Raw genomic sequence first — 21,843 nt, forward strand, 5'->3', positions numbered from 1 at the left:
AAAATTGGTCTCAAAACTCACTTCTGAGGCTGCGTCTTGTAAGAGTGTCTAAGTCCGAGACCGTTTGTGCTCTAAAAAAAGAGGAACATTTTTCCCCAATACGTACATGCATCAAATTTGGTTTGCTAAATCCTGGGGCCAAGAGTGTGTGCCCAAAATTTGGGGCCAGATGCTCTGGGGCCCAAACTGCAGCCCTTTAAAATTTGACAAAATTTGTGCAAATTTGGGGTGACCATAACTGTAGAAAATACAAAAAATAAAATTACTGAAGCAACATGGGTCCCAAATATTGTTACCAAGTTCCACCCCATGCCGACTTTGCCCAATTAGCTAGGTTCCTTGTGGGGCCCATAAAGTAGGCCCACATGGGCTTACCATGTGGGGCCCATGTTACTGAAGCAACATGGGTCCCAGATATTGTTACCCAGTTCCAACCCATGCCTATTTTGCTCAATTAAATCCCTTATGGGGCCCAGAGAGTAGGCCCACATGGGCTTACCATGTGGGGCCCATGTTACTGAAGCAACATGGGTCCCAAATATTGTTACCAAGTTCCACCCCATGCCTACTTTGCCCAATTATATCCCTTATGGGGCCCATAGAGTAGGCCCACATGGGCATGTTACAGAACCCACATGGGGCCCACACAACTTTTCTACTTCCAGCCCATTCCCACTTAGCCCACTCATATCCCTTATGAGGCCCATACAGTCAGTCCAAATGGGTTTCCAAAGTCAGAGTTGGGGGAGACCAGGAGGTCAGGTTGAGGGACAGTGGCTGATCAGGAGGCCTGTAGTGAAGGCGGAAACCCTCTAGGGGCCGTAGGCGACGGCGGAAACCCTCTGGGGGCCGGCGGCGACGGCGGAGGCGGAGACCCTCTGGAGGCCGGCGGAGACCCTCTGGAGGAACTGAAAAGCAGGATGTGACACACAAGGATAAAACTTCAAAGTAAAACAGGAAACAGAAACAAACAACATTGTTCCACTGAGTCCTGTCACTCTCAAGACACCCAGAGTAAGTATAATTGACTACATATGCAGAGTGCGAATTAAACAATGACAATTGGGGGGTTCAACATTTTCTCCAGGGTGTAAAGGGAACCCAGTGCAGCACAGGCGCGTGCTTCAGTTAACAGATGTCTTACAATCCTTACAGTATCTTGATGGTCCAACTAAATGTCTGCAGTCTGTAGATGCAGATAAACCAAATTTTACACCATTTTACAGTTCATGGGGCACATAATGTACCACACAAACAACTTTTGCAGTCAGCAGTCACCAACAAAGTATTGTACATCCAAACTGCCAGCAACTGCCAGTGGCCAACACTTATATATATAAGTCCTAGCTTATTAGTTGAGAACAATAGGGTGTGGTAGTCGTGCATTTTAAAAGTTTCCAAAATTAGTATTTGCCTGAATATCTGATATGATGGCAATACATCTTTGTAGTCTCCTTTCCAACTCACCTTGTTACTACTTGGTCCTGCCTGCTCACTCTCATCCTGTCCTCCTTCTGCCTGCTCTCTGTCCTCCTGTCCTCTTTCTGCTTGCTTACTGTCCTCCCTCTGCCTGCTCACTCACAATATCTCCTTCTGTCTCCTTAATACAACAGCACATACATGTAAAATTCACCTTTATTCATGCTATAATGCTCAGTATTAAGCCTACATAACAACCACAGAAAGTTTCAACTTACTCTTTTTTTTGGCACCAAAATAGTGCCTGATATCTCCTCCTTTCCTCTTGCTCATGTTGGCTCTGTAAATGAAATCTAATCTAAGTTCAATAAAGTAGTCATACATTTGAACTAATACAACTACTACAATTAATCAGCTTTCAGTACACATGGATTTTAATTGTTCAACAACCCAAATAGATTAAACTCCTGCATACCTGAGTGAAAACTACTGCAAGGGGTTGCTTATTTTAAAAGATATCAATATCAATATCAAAAACGCAAAAGCCTATCTAAAACACCACTCAAAAGACTATTAAAATAAAACAATATTATACAATAGTTTAATATAATATGATGTACTACGCTAATACACAAATAAATACACAAATAACACCACAAACACACAAACATCCGTATTATATTTCTCCTGTCAATTCAAATTAATGTTGTTTCCAAACGGGGGCAACTGTCAAACCTGGCAACGCAGCACACTTTAGGCATTGTTTACAACTTGACCGCAATGCACGCCTACAGGTTACTACAGCTCCAGAGTGACATGCTAACCAGAGTGACATGCACAAGGCACAAAGCTTACATTTAATAACATGTAAGCTAACATTCACATAATGACATTTAACATTTAAATGGAAAGCCATAGACGCATGTTAGCATTTGTCTGTAGACACCTGACACAATATAATTCTTAAACTCTGAAAGTGAGAAACTTAAGTGTAATAAACTAGTTAGATAGCTACTTACATTAATCTAGAACACTCACTGAAACGGAGTGAAGTTTTTTTTTTTTTTTTGGTGCACGCGCCGACTTGGATGTGAGCCAGTGACAGGCAGACAGACAATGAAATAGTATAGTCCACTTTAGGGGTGTCTGACATTTTACTACAAGCATCTTCCTGGCATGAATATGGAATATACTGTGTATTGTAATATTTATGATTACGGAAAAGAAAGACAAATGTTTCAACCCCCCCAATCTGTTATTTGTACCTCTTTTAGGGGGGATTAGGTCGTAATTGGGGGAGTCAAACCCCCCCGTGATTCGCACTATGCTCGCAGAGCTATTTGATCACTACAAATGTTAAAACAACACCAAAATCAATACCCACAAACTCAAAATTATTTACCCTGAAAAAACACTAAAGATTTTGCTGTGTAGAAATACACAGTAGAAGTACACAACACACAGTAGAAATATACAATAGAAAAACACAGCACACAGTCAAAATACACAGCACACAGCGGAAATACACAGCAACCAGTAGAAGTACACATTAGAAATACACATCACACAGTAGAAATACACAGTAGAAATACAGAGCACACAGTAGAAATAAACAGAAATACACAGCACACAGCAGAAATACAGTCAAAATACACAACACACAGTAGAAATACACATCAGAAATACACAGTTGAAATACACAACACAGAGTAGAAATACACAGTTGAAATGAACAGTAGAAATGCACAGCACACAGTCAAAATACACAGTAGAAATACAAAGCACACAGTAGAAATGCACAGTAGAAATAAACAGCACACAGTGGAAACACATAGTAGAAATACACAGTAGAAAAACACAGCACACAGTAGAAATACACAGTAGAAATACACAGCAAACAGTAGCAATACACAGTAGAAAAACACAGCACAGAGTAGAAATACACAGTAGAAATAAAGGGCACAAAATAGAAATACAAATCACACAGTAGAAATACACGGTAGAAGTACACATCACACAGTAGAAATACAGAGCACACAGCAGAAATACACATCATACAGCAGAAATACATAGTAGAAATACACATCACAGAAGAAACACACAGTTGAAATACACAGTACATAGTAGAAATACACTGTAGAAATACACAGTACATAGTAGAAATACACTGTAGAATACACATCACACAGTAGAAATACACAGTAGAAATACAAAGCACACAATAGAAATACACAATAGAAGTACACATCACATGATAGAAAGACACATTAAAAATACACATCAGAGTAGAAATACACAGTAGAAATACACATCACACAGTACAAATAAACATTAAAAATACACATCACAGTAGAAATACACAGAAAAAATACACAGCAGACTAGAATTATCCAGTAGCAATACACATCACACTTTGGAAATACCAAGTACACAGTAGAAATATCCAGCACACAGTAGAAATACACATCACACAGTAGAAATACACATCACACAGTAGAAATACACATCACACAGTAGAAATACACTGTAGAAATACACATCACACAGCAGAAATACACTGTAGAAATACAGAGCACACAGTAGAAATACACATCACACAGTAGAAATACACTGTAGAAATACAAAGTAGAAATACAGAACACAGTAGAAATACAGAACACACAGTAGAAATAGACAGTACAAATACACAGCACACAGTAGAAACACACATCACACAGTAAAAATACACAGCACACAGTAGAAATACACAGCACACAGTAGAAATACACATCATACAGTAGAAATACACTGTAGAAATACAAAGTAGCAATACACATCACACAGCAGAAATACATAGCACACAGAAATGAACATCACACAGTAGAAATACACTGTAGAAATACACATTACACAGCAGAAATACACTGTAGAAATACAGAGCACACAGTAGAAATACACTGTAGAAATACAAAGTAACAATACACATCACACAGTAAAAATACACAGCACACAGTAGAAATACACATCATACAGTAGAAATACACTGTAGAAATACAAAGTAGCAATACACATCACACAGCAGAAATACATAGCACACAGAAATGAACATCACACAGTAGAAATACACTGTAGAAATACAAATTACACAGCAGAAATACACTGTAGAAATACACATCACACAGTAGAAATACACAGTAGAAATACAAATCACACAGTAGAAATACACAGTAGAAAAACATCACACTGTAGAAATACACATCACACAGTAGAAATACACAGTAGAAATACACAGCACACAGTCTAAATACACAGTAGAAATACAGAGCACACAATAGAAATACACGGTACAAATACACAATAGAAATACACATCACACGAAAGAAAGACACATTAAAAATACACATCAGAGTAGAAATACACAGTAGAAATACACATCACACAGTACAAATGAACATTAAAAATACACATCACAGTAGAAATACACAGAAGAAATAGACAGCACACAGTAGAATTATCCAGTAGCAATACACATCACACTTTGGAAATACCAAGTACACAGTAGAAATACACATCACACAGTAGAAATACACAGCACAGAGTAGAAATGCACATCACACAGTAGAAATACACGTCACACGGTAGAAATACACATCACACAGTAGAAATACACAGCACAGAGTAGAAATGCACATCACACAGTAGAAATACACGTCACACGGTAGAAATACACTGTAGAAATACACATCACACAGCAGAAATACACTGTAGAAATACAGAGCACACAGTAGAAATACACATCACACAGTAGAAATACGCTGTAGAAATACGCTGTAGAAATACAGAACACACAGTAGAAATACAGAACACACAGTAGAAATAGACAGTACAAATACACAGAACAGTAGAAACACACATCACACAGTACAAATACATAGCACACAGTAGAAATGCACATCACACAGTAGAAATACACATCACACAGCAGAAATACACAGTAGAAATACACAGCACACAGTAGAAATACACATCACACAGTAGAATTATCCAGTAGCAATACACATCACACTTTGGAAATACCAAGTACACAGTAGAAATACCCAGCACACAGTAGAAATACACATCACACAGTAGAAATACACAGCACAAAGTAGAAATGCACATCACACAGTAGAAATACACATCACACAGTAGAAATACACTGTAGAAATACACATCAATCCCTTCATTATCTCCATGACAGGTTACACTTAATACAACTAAATGGTCCAGAGGCCCTTCCCATTTTTTCCAAAACAGATACAATACCTCAGTCTCTCTAAGGTTATGACATCAATTTCCACATTTGAACATTAGGAGGATCGTCCCCAGCCCACTTTGTCATTGTAGTCTTTCTTGCCAACATCAGAAGAGACTGGACTATGTCTTTGTGTATCCTCAGAGAGTCTGGTAGACTCCCTAGTAGGCACACAAGTGGATCGGGGAGCAGTTGCTCCCCTATAGCTGTACTTATTTCTGTGCATACTGCCTTCCAGAATAGTTGGATTTTACCACACTCCCAGCGACAGTGTAGTCTGGTTCCAGTAGTATTTCTACATTTGGGACAGATTGGAGAGGCTCCCGCTGTATACTTACTGTAGGGTATACGCAGAAATTGTGTAAATATTATACAATATACAATATATATTATATTGCATCTCTCTGGATCTATTACTTATAGATATTCTGGAAGGCAGCGGCAGAATTTCTTACCATGTTTCTTGGTCTATTGCCACTTTAAGTAGTGTACACCAAGATGTTTTCAGTGATGCCAATCTATCCAAGTTCAATTTTTGTAACTCATTGTAAAACTTCAGTACAAAATGTTCACATTTTTGATGATCCAGAAAGTTTTTTTCTAATAAGTGGGAGTCATCTGAGATGTCGAGCGATCATCCTCTTGTGCACATAATGCCTGACTTGTAAATATATGTAGAAATCCCTGATAGGTATATTGTACTGAGCTCCTAAGGACTCAAATCTTTTCAACTTCACATTATCAAAGAGATCACACACCCTTTTTATCCCTGTTTGTAGCCATGTTTTGAAATTTGGTCCTGCACCCTCTACTGATAAATCCAGATTATCCATCAAAGTTGTAAGGTCATTTAGTGGGTGAAGTTTCTTAAAACGTTTCTTTAAACTACTCTATGTCTTAACTGTGTTAGTTATTAGTAAATTGTCCTCTGCTATAATTGGCAATTCGCACACTCTTTTGTCTTATGGATTTACTGGAGAGAATGGTTTACACATCATTGTTTCTGTCAAGCCACGGCAGTCCTGTTTGCTCAGCTACCCATAAGTAAATTATTCTGGCATTTACTGACAATACATAATTTTCAATCTTGGGTAAACCCCACCCACCTTGTTCCTTAGAGAGTTGTAGGATCTCCATTTTGATTTTGGGTTTCCTGCCCGCCCAAATAAAATCTGATATTGCTTTATTAATATCTCTATCATTTGTTTTTAAGATTACAAATAGCATAGACACAGGGTAAGTGATTTTAGGGAGAATAGTCATCTTGATAAGGTTAATTCTGCCGAGGAAGGGGCAGATTCTTCCATCTCACCATATTTTCTTCAAGACGTTTAATCAAGGGGTTAATATTTTCAGTATGCAGTTGATTCACTTTTGGTGTGACTTCGATTCCCAGATAATTGAATCCTGCCGGGGCCTAGTGAAATGGTTTAACAAAATCAGGCTCAGAACGTCCATTACCAACCAAAGGCATTATTTCCGATTTTTCGAAGTTAACTTTGTACCCATATATCAATCCAAATTCTTTAACACATTTTATCACCCGAGCACTGACAGTGCAAAGGTCCTATTGTATATGTAAGGATTATTATTATTATTATTGTTATTATTAGGGCCCGAGCACTGACAGTGCGAAGGCCCTATTGTATCTGTAAGGATTGTTTATTATACTTCTTAGTCCTCCCAAACAATCGCATATTTGGCGGCCTTAACATACCCCAAAACTCACCAAACTCGGAAGATAAGTCACATTCGTGTGCTGCTATTAGAATTCAACATGATTGGGGGTGGGTGTGGCCAGGCGACTCCATAGCGCCACCTAACATCGGGTCAGGCCGCAGAAACATTCTCGGATCGTCATGAAATTTACAGGACTCATGGGTCTCAAGGATTTAGCCAGGAATTATTTTTGTCAGAATTTTTGCTGCAACAGGGAGTCGGCCATCTTGAAAGGCGTGCAGCGATTTTCATTTTTCCGGCACTGTTTTCGGGACTTTAGGATGATCGCAGACTCACCAAATTTAGCACGTAGCTTCTAACCCATGAGTACGTTAATTCAATACCATAACTGCCCTCAGGCACGGCACAACAGCTCAGTAGCGCCCCCTAATGCCCCCCTTATGGCTTTTCCCATTTTGTACGTACCCATTTCCTGCCTCGTACTTTAACTAACTCTTCCTACAGATTTAACACCACAGACTTCACATTCACTAAGTATCATCCTAAGACCTTGAAGATGACAAGTTATCAAAAGCTTTCGCCTCCGTTATATCTGGTGGGCGTGGTACTGCGGTCAATTTTTTCTTTGCCATAACGCAGGAAGTCCTTATAACTTCAACATACAATTTCCCATCTACACCAAATTGGTCACACATGTAAAGGGGTTCGCCCTGAATAGGTCTATGCATCAATACTGTGTTAAGTGAAAAGATGGGTCCATAGCGCCCCCTGGAATATTTCAAACTTGAAGCCCTGCCTCCTACATGCACATACATTAACGAAAGTCGGTACACATGTATCATGACCAGACGCACAAGAAACCCTCTTGGACTCATACCCTCAGTCCGACAGGAATTTGGCGATTTTAGTTCAAAGTAGAAATTTCGCTGCCATTTTCACCCATTTCTATGGTTGTGCTTTAACTAACTCTGCCTACAGATTTAACACCACATCACATTCACTAAGTATCATCCTCAGACCTTGAAGATGAAAAGTTATCAAAAGCTTTCGCCTCCGATATACCTGGTGGGCGTGGCAGTGCGGTCAATTTCCATGCTTGGCCATTGTAAGAGGCCAAGGGCCTGTTCATCACTGCTTGCCAGGATTGTCACTATTTTACGAGAAGGCCTATGTCACACAATGACTTGATCGTCAAAAAAACACTTGGGGCAGTATGTTTTTGTTTTAGGCTAATGTGACAAAAAAGCTAAGAAATGAAAAGGCCATGTCGAATTATGAATCACTGTGATTAATGCAGTGAAGTGGCCTGAAAGAGAATGATGAACAAACAAATTACACTAATATTCAATTTGAATTTTGAGTCTTCATTAAACCCTCATTATTAATATTATCACATAAACATAAAAATAATCAGAATGTTTCAGGATTCAGAAAGTAAGTGAGAGTGTCAGAAGTCAAATTGTGGCTCTAAACAAAGACAAACTTTCTCGGCATCAAGGTTTCTCAGGGTGGCAGTTAATGGAACTCTAAAACACTTCACATAAACTGTAGACCACACCATAAAAAAGAAACATGATAAAGGCAACAATAGTAAAATAAGGGTATCTTGACTAGTGGTATCAGACTTTTAGACCCCATTTTGTAGACAACCAACCTGCAATAAAAGAAAGACACTTTGGGAGGAGTTTCATGCCCTTTGCTATTTGGGCACCCTGTCATTACTTTACCACTGAGAGCAATGTGGGAGTCTTGGTGACACTGAGAAGTTTGAATTAAGATTCAAAGATATGCAAAACTACAATGACTGTAATTGATAACCCATATCCCATCATCTCTGACCCAAGTCATAACGAAAACATTTTCTGATAATGCTGCAGTCACAGTGTCATGAACACTGTGAAAAGAAAACACAGGAACACTGACGAATGAAAACTTGGATTGTCTCACACAATGTGACCAACACCTCACCATGGTCTAACCCGGGCTCACATTCCCTGCTAGTGGGTGCACAATCCAACACTTGGTGAATTCAGCCTGACAATGATAGGAAGAGCCGCCATCGAGCTAGAGTTTTAGAAGAGAATTTAATAAACACAATTTAATAAAATACATTTTCACAGCTTCTGTTCCATGCTTGCGACATGTAAGAAAAACAGTGTGACTACCACTGATCTAGCAGCTTTAGAACCCAATATAACCCTAATCCTGACTCTTCAGGAGTTGTTGGTACCCAAAATGAGAGTGAATTTTGGATAGCAATTTAGCTCCAAATCAATGTTAATGTGTACTGGATATGAACGGCTGGATGTCTTTTTAAGGTGATTGTTATTGTCTTTACAGCTTGCTGTCCCCAAGTGGCATAAACAAATCCATTTATGCAACTTTAAGCATATCAATGGCTCCAGAATACAACAGACAAAAAAAAGACATTCTTATACGTGTAAAGGACCTAGTATTTCTTCATTAAACAGCATAACCACAGCAAAAGTTCACACCAGTTCAGTGTTTGATAATTTTACAAGAAAAGTCGTTATGTAGCAGGGAGTGTTCTGTGGTTTTACATGTCTTCAATGTTAGTTGACATTAACAAATAAAAGTTTTTCCTCCTGGTCCTAAACCTAATGCTCTACAAAGGGTGAAAGTGGTGTTGCAGGGTTGGTAGTCTTTGTAGCCCCTTTCATCACAGTCCTCCCTGTGTCCGTTGAGAAGGTCCTGCCATCTCCATATTGCCAAAGTCAAAGGTGATGGCTTTGAAGTATTCTGATAGACATCAATGGTTCCAATTCTTCAAAATGACTCCTAATAAAGGCTGAGAAAACAGGGAGAAGAATTAAACAGTAATTTATTTCAGTTTCAGGCTAACATGCAAGCCAAACCCTATGCAGTAAATCATTTCAACAATAGACCATCTTTCAATGGGATTACACCAGCCACAATGCCTGTCAACGGGTTCACCATCCGACCCATGCATCTACAGCAGTCATTACTACATTATTACATGAGTACTGAAACACCTTTATTTTTAATCTCAGCGACAGCTTTAAGGTTTTGTGACTGATTCCAGGATGGTTGTGACACTAATGCACTGGAAAAATCTGTCCACACTAGGACAAAATATTTATATAGCAATATATCATGATCATTCCTCTTGAAATACAATTATTGAGTGCACCGAGCATGCGTCTGCATCTTTATTTGTAAAGAGTTAAATTGCCTGTAACAAAAATCGAGTAATATTGTGCTGATCCCTCAACTGTTTATCGCCACCTGCTGGTAGTTTTTGGTATAGTTAATTATCTGACGTTTCATTTTCTCACCATGTGCTCAGTTGATGAGCTAGCAGCCTACAGTGTGTGCAGCATTTTCTTTATGTTACAGCCTTGGGAAAGATTTGTCCATGAGTATAACTCAGATATTGTTTAAATTCATATTTTTTGTGTTGATTAAAATTCATAGTTGTTCTAAAAAGGGCAATATACACTAAGTTAATGACCGCTTTAAAGCTGCAAATGTTTGCTTTGTCATCATTTCATGTACATATATGTATCGTGTACAATGTGTATTGATTTGTTATTTTTGTTGTGTTGTATCAGTTTTACAGAAACACTAAACCACAAAACCAGAAGACGGATTGTGGAAGTTTTTGTTTGCTATCTGTCTAGCATTGTTCTGCTACACCAGTGTGAGTACAGAATAAATATAGTTTATTCAAAAGTAAAAACTTAACATAGATATAATAGTAAATATTAGGTTTTCTAAAATACAAAAATTAAAAATTTGAAAAAAAGTTGTTTTTTTTATTGTGTATGGTCTTTATAATTAAGGGTATTTTTTTAACTTTGTATTAGTGTAAATTTTTGTCTCTGGCAAAATAAATATTTTTGATTAATTTAGTGGAGTGAGAAATTGCCTCTGGTCCTGGCTCCTGTTACAATAGTGACAGGACCTATTGAAAAGTTCACTAATGACCTTAACTCAGTAGTTGTTTCTTTCCTTGATTCTGTTGCACCTGTTGCTACCAAAATAAGATGATCAAAGAAATCTACACCCTGGTTTACAGATGAAACCCAAGATCCTAAGCAGGCCTGCAGAAAATGGAACTTGCTATCTTGCATAGTGTCCTTAATTAGAAGTGTGCTCTTAATGCTGCAAAAACAGCATATTTCTCTGGCCTAATACACAATAAACACAATCCATGAGTTCTCTTTGACACTGTAGCTACAATTACTCAAAAACCACAGTCTGCGAGCTATGCACCCTTTACCGCAAATGATTTCTTAGATTTATTTTGTAATAAAATTGATGAGATTAGATTCACACTTGCCTCTTCATCTGTAGCTTCCTCTGCAAACTGATTGTAAAACATCCTTTTGCTGTTCCCAGTTAGTCTCAGCTCTTAACATTTTCTCTCTTGAGACATTGTCTAAACTGGTCTCCTGGACCCCCTGCCAGCAAAACTGTTTAAGGATCTTAAACAATGCTGAATATTGAAAATGTATCACCCATGCCCAGTGCTGTGCCTATAGTAGCTTTAAGACTGATGTGGTTAAGCCTCTACTTAAGAAACCTCACCTTGACCCTGGGTCTCTAAATAATTATAGACCATTATTTAACCTTTCCTTCATTTCTAAGGTTTTAGAAAGAGTTGTGTCTCAGCAACTTTCAGCCTACCAAATTAATAGTAATCTTTTTGAACCTTTTCAATCAGCTTTCCGAGCCTGTCATTCCACTGAAACTGCACTCACTAAAGTAGTAAATGACATTCTACTACTATGGACTCAAACTCTACCTTGGTGCTTCTGTTACTGGATCTCGGCACTGCATTTGATACCAAAGACCATGGCATACTGTTAGATTGACCTCAAAAAGTCAATTTGGCATCTTTGGCCTGGCTCTCGCTTGGCTAAAGTCTTACCAATCGCATAGAACACTATGCATTTCTTATGATAATATTACAATATTTACCAATGTAAAGTATACAGTTCCCCAGGGCTCTGTTCTTGGCCCTTCCCTATTCTCTTTATATATATTTCACATCTTGGCCCAATTATTTGTAGTTATTGGAATACATTTCCACTGCTGTGTGGACGATACTCAGCTGTATGTACCTATAAGAGCAGACGATCTTTCTCAGATTCCACATTTAGAGACCTGCTTGTCTGCAGTGAAAAAATGGATATCAGAGAATTTCCTGCTCTTACATTCGGATAAAACTTAGATGTTGGTCATTGGCACCGCTTGACAGAGACACCATTTTGATAAGGTAATGGTTATTCTTGACAACCGTGTTATTTCTTCAAGTTCAACTGTCAAGAATCTTGGTGTTACATTTGATTCTACTCTCTCTTTTGATTAGCACATTAGAGAAATTATCAAGATCACATTTTACCACCTACGCAACTTAGCTCAAATTAGGTCTTTCCAGTCCATGGCTGATGCAGAGATCCTAATTGATGCCTTTGTTTCATCTAGACTGGATTACAGTAATGCTTTATTTTCAGGTCTGCCACATGAGAGCACTAAATGTCTGCAAATGGTTCAGAATGCTGCAGCTAGAGTCTTAACACAAACAAGAACATTTTTATCATATTATTACAATCGCAGCCTCACTTCATTGGCTCCCAATTCATGTCAGATCATATCTGTAAGAAAAGTACATTTTTGAGTGTCATTCACAACTCGTCAAATACTGATGCTTTGGCTTTCCCAACTTGTCATATACCGACGCATTGGGGTGGTGGCTGACCTGTCCATTAATCCCAAAACGTCAGTAATTGATGAGTTGAGAATGACACTCAAAATTACAAATAGGACCTTTAAACATGGAGTAAAGTAAAGAAGATAACTTCTCACTTATTTTTAATAACAATATATATCACACAGCTGCTGTCATTAACCTGAACTTTTCATAAGCCAGGCAACAGCTGACTACTTTATATCAGTTTTTGATTCTAATAAAATAATTTTGATTAACAAGTTGCAATTTACTCTACATGTAGAAGAGAGAAAGGCATCTTGTCACATTGGCAAGTTGTCACACTGTTTATATATCCAACAATAAAGCTTTGTAAGAATTCTAACTGTTGCATGTGAAACTTATTGTTCACAAGTCATTTTGCTCCAGGCATGTGGTATATGTCAATTAAGTCAGCTAAGAACATAATTTTTTCAACCAAAAAAGTAAAAAAAAAACAAAACAAAAAACAAACAATTTGTTATAAAACTTTGATATGTGTGTTGAATGATTTTATTTTTGCACAGCATGTTTATTTTGATACTAAAACTAAAGTCCTGTGCGAAAGCTAGCCCTCAGTAGAGCTAGTGTAGCAATATGAAGTTGTGTGGTGGATTTCAGCTGTGTGGCTCTTCCCAGCCATTGGCTGTGAGAGAGCACCTTATAAAGGGCAGGCAGAAGGCACCTGGTTGTCCTCTTGCCTGACGGAGCCTGGGTCATGTCACTTCCTGACGCCCTCCACTTCCGCTTTTATTTGATGGCAGAGGCTCGCTTGGGTGTTGCTGCTGGCTGCACGCTGCGCACTGCCTGCTGCTCACCGCTAGCTGCATGCTGCTCGCTGCTCACCGCTCACTGTGTGCTGCTTGCTGTCCGCTGCTGGTCGCCCTCAGGTAGCCGAGCGCTTTATTCCCCGTCGTGCCGATCGGGATTGCCTGACCGGGTAAAGATACCTATATTCTTTGCTTTGCCTCCTTGCTATTGCTGCGCTTCCCACTGCTCGCCTACAGACTGTTATTTGTAACCGCTACTGCGGTAAGCTACTCCAACGCTGTCTGCCTGGCTCCCGGCTGCTCACTACAGCTGGCTAAGCGCTAGCTCGGCTCCTTTGTCCAGGTCGTGTTACTGTTTATTTTCGGACCTGCCGCATCTTAACCTGCGTGTGTGTGTGTGTGAGAGAGAGAACAGTGGGAAAGTTTATTTTATTTTCTGTATGATTAGTTGCTCTTTATGGCATTTTCTTTGTTTCTTTTGAAAAAATTGCTTTCACTGCAACCTGTAATTTTGACTCTTATGTTGGCTTTACGGTTATTTTGGTTGCAGGTAAATTTCATTTGTGCTGATGTAGATTATGCTAATTCTATTTGATTTGCTATTGTGTTATTAGAGATCTTGTATATTTAATTTCTTGATTTCTTATGTGTGTGTTGTGATTAGTTGTATCTAATTTCTTGTTTCTCACTTGTTGTCCTCTGACCCCCCCTTTCAGGCGCTGAGCCTAGGGTGGCGGATTTCCCTTGTGTCTGCACCTTTTGGGTTTTTGTTTCACTTTTATTTACTGCACGTGTGGTGTTCCTGGGATCCCCTTTGTTTTGGACTCATCTGCCCAGTAAGCCTCAGCCCTGATTGGTTCCCCTTTTTGCCCCCGAGTGAGTAACTTATCAACATTGGAGTTTTAAGATTTTGAATTGTACTTAATAAAAAAAAAACATTTTTTGTACCCAGAAATGCTGTCTCTGCCTCCATTGTAAAACGAACCTGAGTGCCTTCTTTGGTTAGTAGTAATAGTCTTCTAAAAAAAAGGGTCCCTGGGTGAAACTCCCAGGGTGGCGTTGTTTGGCGTGAAATTCATTCTTAATCAAGTGCTGCCCAAAGCACGACCCTCGTGCCGCCACACTTGCTATAGCACCCTGTCACTCTGTATGGGGTGCCGAATGTAATAAATTTGACTGCAGTTTTCAAACTGATATATTTTCAATAGTTAGCTAATTTTCTTCACATTTAGCTATTTTCATCACATTTGAGACATAAATTATTAAAAATATGTTTATATGTTAAAAATTATTAAATCTTAATGTTACATCTAAATCTAAATCTAATTGTATGTAAATTGTCAGAAATTAAATTGTTTTGAATTTAGTAATCAATGTACTATAAAGAACAAATCAGGATGTGAGAGGAGGTGATATTTCCCCCTTAGGTGTAAGGGTCAGAAAGTCATAAGGGGCAATTCTCTTTGCCTGAGGTGTGTACAGGAAGGTAGATAAGATGAGATTTAAATTCTAATAAAACAGCAAATGGTCACTGCCCTGGAAAAGGCAGTTTCAAAACAAACATCAAGGGGTCATTGTTTTGGGAAGGAATAATTAACAACTGTTGTAAAGTTTGTGGCCACTGTATTTAAGTCAGAAACATTTGGAAGACTGCAGAGAACACTTTGGGTCTTCTCTCCATGCTGCATGTATTAAACAGATCTGATTCATCACGCTGAGTCTAAAATTCTTCTGAGAATTAGCAACTCTCTACCTAAAACGTTAAATCTAAATCTAAATGTTGTTGTTGTTGTAAATATTACTTTTTGCTGATTTTCGGGCAACTTCACAAATGCTCATTCTAGACTTATAGCTCTATATTGCAGTGAGAAGTAAAAGTCTAAAAATTACACATTTGTGCATAAGCCTGTGAGTAACAAGAAATGAGTGACTGTGATGTACTGAGGCCGAGAAATTAAAGTGAAATAAAAAAATGTCTGACAAGATGTGCATGGTCTCCTTTACAACCACTAGCCTTAATTTTGACAATGTCTCCAAAAATACACTGCAGTTCAAGGATGTATTAAAAAAAGCTTCTGATTGGGATATAATCCTACTAGAGGACATAAGGGCTCAAATGAAAAACATTTTTAAAAAATAATTTTCAACACATGACATTTTTGACAATATTATGGGGATTGTATCAGGTCAGTGTAGTGGTGGAAAAAAAACTTAATGCACCAGATGAGGCAAAGTTCAATCACATGGACTAAGAAAAAAACCTCTGGAGGAAACAAAAGAGAATACAATACCTACTGTCAAGCATGGTGGTCGTAGTATTATGCTGTGGGGCTGTTTAGCTGCCAAAAACAGTAATTGGAATAATGAAGAAGGAGGATTATCTCCAAATTCTTCAGGAATACCTTAACTCATCAACCAGAAGATTGGCTCTTGGGTGCAGTTGGACAGTGGTCCCAAGCACACATCAAAAGTGGTAAAGTAATGGCTAAATCAGGCTAGAATTTAAGTTTTGGAGTGGCCTTCCAAGAGTCCTGACTTGAACCACATCGAGAACATGTGGACTGTGCTGAAGGAAGCCAGCAATTTGAACTTCACAGATTCTGTCAAGAGGAGTGGTTAAAAATTCATCCAGAGGACTACTAGAAGCTTGTGGATGGCTATCAAAAGCACCTAACTGAGGTGAAAATGGCCAAGAGACATTCAACCAAATATTAGAATTGCTGTATGTATATTTTTGTACCAGCAGGTTTGGTCACATCTTCAGAAGACCTATAATAAATTAAATATTCAACACAAAGTGTTTGTTTGAACCTTCCATCACAGAAAAATGAGAGCTGTAGAAATCATTGGAACTCAAGACTGCCATGATATACATGTTCATTACAAGTGGATGGAAACTTTTGACCGTAACTGTACATCTTCTCACTTCTCACATGTGAAAATCACAGTCATCAACCCACTCCTGTAAAGAATCACAGTAAATACACTGTAAACCTTTGATATACATTTACAGTTAAATCTGAACGGTATTTTACTGTAAAAATGTAATACAGCATCATGCTGTAAACTGCAATGCATTCTGTGAGAAAATAAACATGATTACAGCAATTGAAGAAACTGCCATTATTTACAGGAATTTACTGTAAATGTTTCTGTAAACAGCTGAGCATCTTGGAAAGGTAAAGGAAAGGGAGGGAAATTAAACTTAAAAAACTAACGTAGCAAGATCTTCTTTCTTTATGCTGCACACACGGCCACTCTACAACCTGCCAAGCCTTTGTTTCAGATGTCTGGAGTAAACATCACTGACTAACATAAGTAACCACTTTTATTCTGTGTAAAAATATGGAAAAAATGGCTAAGAAACCGTGTGTGAAATTTCCTGTTGCTGAAAACAGTGTTGTAACAAAGCTTTTGAAAAGCTTTACGTTTGCAGTATTCGGGTTAGCTAAAATTAGGCTAGCACATGTCACCATTTTGTCTTAGTTAACATTAGCCTAACACTAAAACAACACTGTTGCTTTTGCTTGAAGGTAATTTGAGGTAGTATTTCTAACATAGTGCTTTGTGTTTTACACATTGGCAACAAGAGCCATACATCTTTTCGAAGATCTTTCTAGAAACTTGCTCTAAATTAACTATTTTTGTTGTCTGTTCGAAACTGTTGCAAGGAATTAGCTTTAATTTTTTGATAGATTAGCTTCATGTTTTTTTCCCCCTCATTTCATTTAGCTTTATTTTTGACAAATTATTTATCACTAAAGGCTGGATTTTAATTTATTTTCCAAAATGTTTAATTGTGAACTCTGTCATAACTGTGAAACAAAATTTGCGTTTGTGAGGCATATGAAAATTCATAAGAATGTCTGAAATTTGAACTGCAAATGTGTTTTTTTTGTATCTAAATTATTTAGAACTGTCAAACAATGCAGAACAGTAAACACAGCCAGAAACGAGTGTTGAGGAATTTCGGCCTTCTTGACCATTCAGGAGAGATGAAGAAGACTCAGAGACACCGATGACTTACGTTGAGTAAATTTATACAAACTTGATCAAGGATGAACAACTTAATCTGTCTGCACAGAGCAATATCATGTTAATCCTCTCAAGTCTTCCCAAATGCTCAAATTATATCTACAGCTTCAGGAAGCATCCCTCCCATCCATGGTTATCTGTTTAACAACATATCAAGAGGGGTGAGTGCAGAGTTCTTCTCACCTCTAGCCAGAGGGATAGGAGGAAAATAGGACACAGACACTAAGTCTGCTAACATAGATAGATCGAAGACCTCCTTACGAGTTTTATGCAAACAGTCAGCTTTGCCTTGGCTTGGTTCGTCAGACTTCTGTTCTGTAGACATATCTACAGTAGCTTTGAATGACCAGGTTGCAGAAACCATGAGATATGCTCCTCATAGAGCAGTCTTCACTATCCTTATCCAGACTTTAACGTCTGTACAGGATGCATATGATGTCCTATTGTATGAGGACAGAATGACCTGGGAGAATCATATTTTTCTCCCACAACGGGGAAAAAAGTATAACTATGAATGTTTATTGTTTTATTTAGACTGTTGGCAGTTATATATAGTCTTATAATACAACGGTTGTATTGTCTCATCTCTTTCAGGTCTTTCAAGTGATGCAGACACAGACCCCAGCGATGGATGATCAGCATTGAGAAAGAAGTCCTGTGTGAAGGAACAAGCTTTGTTCTTGGACTCGCGGTAGTCTTCGCCTCTTACTACATCTTTAATCTCCAGTATCAGCATGAGGCAGAATGCACACTGGAATTCATTCTGAAGTAAGAGCTTCCTTTACTTCCTTTCCTTACTTTACCACACAGCTGGACTTGATTGACTTTGGGTCAATCCACACCAACTCTCCCAGAATTTGGAACTTTTCTCAGTTCACATCATTGATTTTCTTAAAAGAAATCATGGTAAAACTTCTATTGAATTCATTGGATCCTTTAACATTTTAAAGCTGTACTTCAAATACTTGCAAGTTATGATATTTTTAAATTTGCCCCTCAGATCTAAATTTCTACATTTTAGTAATGAATTCATCTGATTCAATATCTGTATTCTGATCATTTATTTTTGTTGAAATTTGTCCTGAACATGCAAGAAACCCTGAGGATACTTGGCAACATGTATTCATTCAAATAATTGTTACAGTCATCAATTTAGTAACAATAAATCATTTTTTACTCAAATAAAGAATCCCTCACTTTCAAAACTCTCCACTAGGTTTGTGGCAGCCAAATTGTGTTTCTATATACTATTTGTATAATTCTATGACATCTATAAGTTATGTGGTCCTGTATAAAAACAAACTTAAATAAATTAAGATAATCCTTCTAAGTAAAATCTATAGTCAAAATATGTTAAAAACAAACATTCATAGAAAAATGGCATCTGAAAGAATGTTTCTTTATTTCTATCATTCTACCTTTTCATTTGTTTCCCAGAAGTTGCTTCTACATTAATCCCAAGAGGGGTTCAAAATCAAGCCAGGACTCGGTGCAGAGTAATAGGAGTGGGAAAATGGTGAAAAAGAAGCAAAAGTCACTCATACACACTCATCAAAAAGCTGACTGACAGAATAACTGAACTGACTGTTAGAATGTTGTGCTTATGTTGTGGTTAAGCTTAGGCACAAAAAACACTTGGTCAGGTTTAGGAAAACATGGTTTGTTTGTTACCTTTAAAATCACCTTGAAAAAAGGGAGAAATATCCAGTCCTGTAACCCGAACTCCGGTTGCTCGTTTGGCTGCCTTGTTGAAGCTTGTGTTGCGCTGGTGATGTTTTTATTTTGATACATATTTGCAATAGAAAGAATATTGGCCTTTTGTCATTTTTAAATTATTCATTATTATTATTGTAGTTGTTGATACTAGTAGAAGTAGTGGTAGTATAGTGGTATTACAGTAACATTAAATACAGGTTACAGTATTGTTGATTACTGTATAAGATTACAGTAATCAACAATGTACTGTAAAGAATTACAGTAACAAACAATGTACTGTGTACATTTAAAGTATCAAGCAATGTATTACAGTAACCAACAAAATACTGTATACATTTACAGCTACCAACAATGTACTGTATAAAATCACAGCAGGCTTTTAAACTCTGTGTGGGAGTGTCCTTACAGAGTCATTAAGGACATGTGTGAGCTCTGAGTTTCAGAGTCGTTCGGGCTGGGTATTGGGGCAGTGGCAGGGCAGCCTGGTAGCAGCCCGCCCTACAGTCAGCCAGCCTGCTTGCTCCACCTAACAAGCCTAGAGACACTCTTGCAGCGAAAAGCAGCTGAAGGTAATGAGTGAAGAGGTCAGCGTGACGGTGTGAAGAGGTCAGAGTGTTACTATAGCTCAAGCACCACCAAAAACAGCCATTAACGGAGTTTCTGTGTGAGCTAACAGTTTGAGTCAAGCACTGAGAATGAAACCAACAAAGCAAACCAATTAGAGGCTGAGTAGAGCAGGTACGATTGCACCCTCTGCTGTTTAAACAGAACAATACAATGACAAAGACAGACAGAAGAATGTGTTCATACCAATTTCCCCTGGTAGATTAATGAGCTTTAAGAGCAAAATAAGCACATGATAGGTTGGTAGATATCGTCCCACAACGGTATCGCTGTATATAGTTAGATCCCTCGGATATACCACTCAGTACGATTTTGTGTAGTCCTAGAGGCTAATCTCATCTACAGTTTTTGTTGAATAATAAACAACCCCTTGTCTGCATTTTTCATTTTTCTGCATTTGTTACAACCATTCTAACATCCAGACTATTTTAGCCTTTTGCAAAGAATCACTATAGAAAGTTGGTGCACCGCTTCAGTTTCCATCTTGTTTACATCTGCTTCCCCATGAGATCATGAGTTAATTCGTGGTGGTGGTGGTGCATTTCTCCCTCTGGCACTATAACCGTATTAATATCCTGTAGTGTGTGCACTTTAAAAATGTTGTACTGTGTGCATGTTTGAGATTAGAGGAAAACATATGACAAGTCTCTCCTCATGTCCGTGTCCACAATTTTTAAACTTCTGTAGTCTGAGCCCTTTGAGAGACAATAGCCAGGTCGAAACAGCTGAATGATAGAGACAAAATAGATAGAGTGATAAAAATGTATTATAGTCTGTAGTTACTTTTCAGTTAAGCCCCATGAAACAACGCAAAAGACATCAATTCAACAAATTATTATATTTCAGACAACTTTAGTTTTTCCCCAAAGTGACCCTTTTGCTTTGACTTTTAAGGTTAAACAGCAGGTCGGGTCCAATGTGAAACAACTTACTTAATAAATTGTGGTGTTGGGACCCTCACCACATGGTTCTAACAATAGAGAGGCCTGCATGGTAAACCAAAGTCTAAAAATGCAGCCTCCACGCACTAACAAAGGAAACTGCACCAACCCTAGTGTCCAGTAGGTGGCACCTGGTTGGCACAGTTCCAGCGGCACAGCACTGAGAGTAAAAACCGCTGCACGCCCCAACTCAAGCAGTCTAATTGTAACATGTTGCTGGGAGCATCAGCTTTTACCTTTGCCTAGGCCGCAGTCTTTTACCTCACTGGTCGAGCCAAGTCTTTCCCGTGTTTACCAAACACATTCCGAATCCAGAGGAGAGCTGCACAACCCAGCCTCTCTCATCCCTGCCTGCAGAAGGATTTCCCCTCAGAAAATGCCCGCCTTGCCCTTTGTTCTTCGCCCATGTGGACTCTGCTGTTTCCTCTGCTACAACACGGAGAAACACCACCATCAGCCTGGTTACAGGATGCTGTAGCAGGCCAACGCCTTTTATCCATGCAGAGGAAGCGCACTGGATTAAGGTGGACACGTACACACACACACATATGTTCGGGTAAACGCACACGCATAGTCTCACGAGCAGCTTGTTGAAAACTAATCGGTAACAACCCCACCATAATATCGACATGTGTCATGGTAGCACCCACA

At 38.5% G+C, this 21,843-nt stretch overlaps 1 protein-coding gene across 1 annotated transcript in view; it reads right to left on the reverse strand.

The window, feature by feature from the left end:
* Positions 1-711: 711 nt before the first annotated feature.
* Positions 712-21,843, reverse strand: part of LOC140997980 (dihydropyridine-sensitive L-type skeletal muscle calcium channel subunit alpha-1-like) — a 238,979-nt gene continuing 217,847 nt past the window's right edge. Inside the window, exon 42 of the mRNA XM_073468075.1 lies at positions 712-908. Coding sequence (XP_073324176.1) covers positions 712-908 — 197 coding nt within the window. The remainder of the gene's footprint in view (positions 909-21,843) is intronic.

This window comes from Pagrus major, chromosome 6, assembly GCF_040436345.1.
Source record: "Pagrus major chromosome 6, Pma_NU_1.0".
In the NCBI taxonomy this organism is placed as follows: domain Eukaryota; kingdom Metazoa; phylum Chordata; class Actinopteri; order Spariformes; family Sparidae; genus Pagrus; species Pagrus major.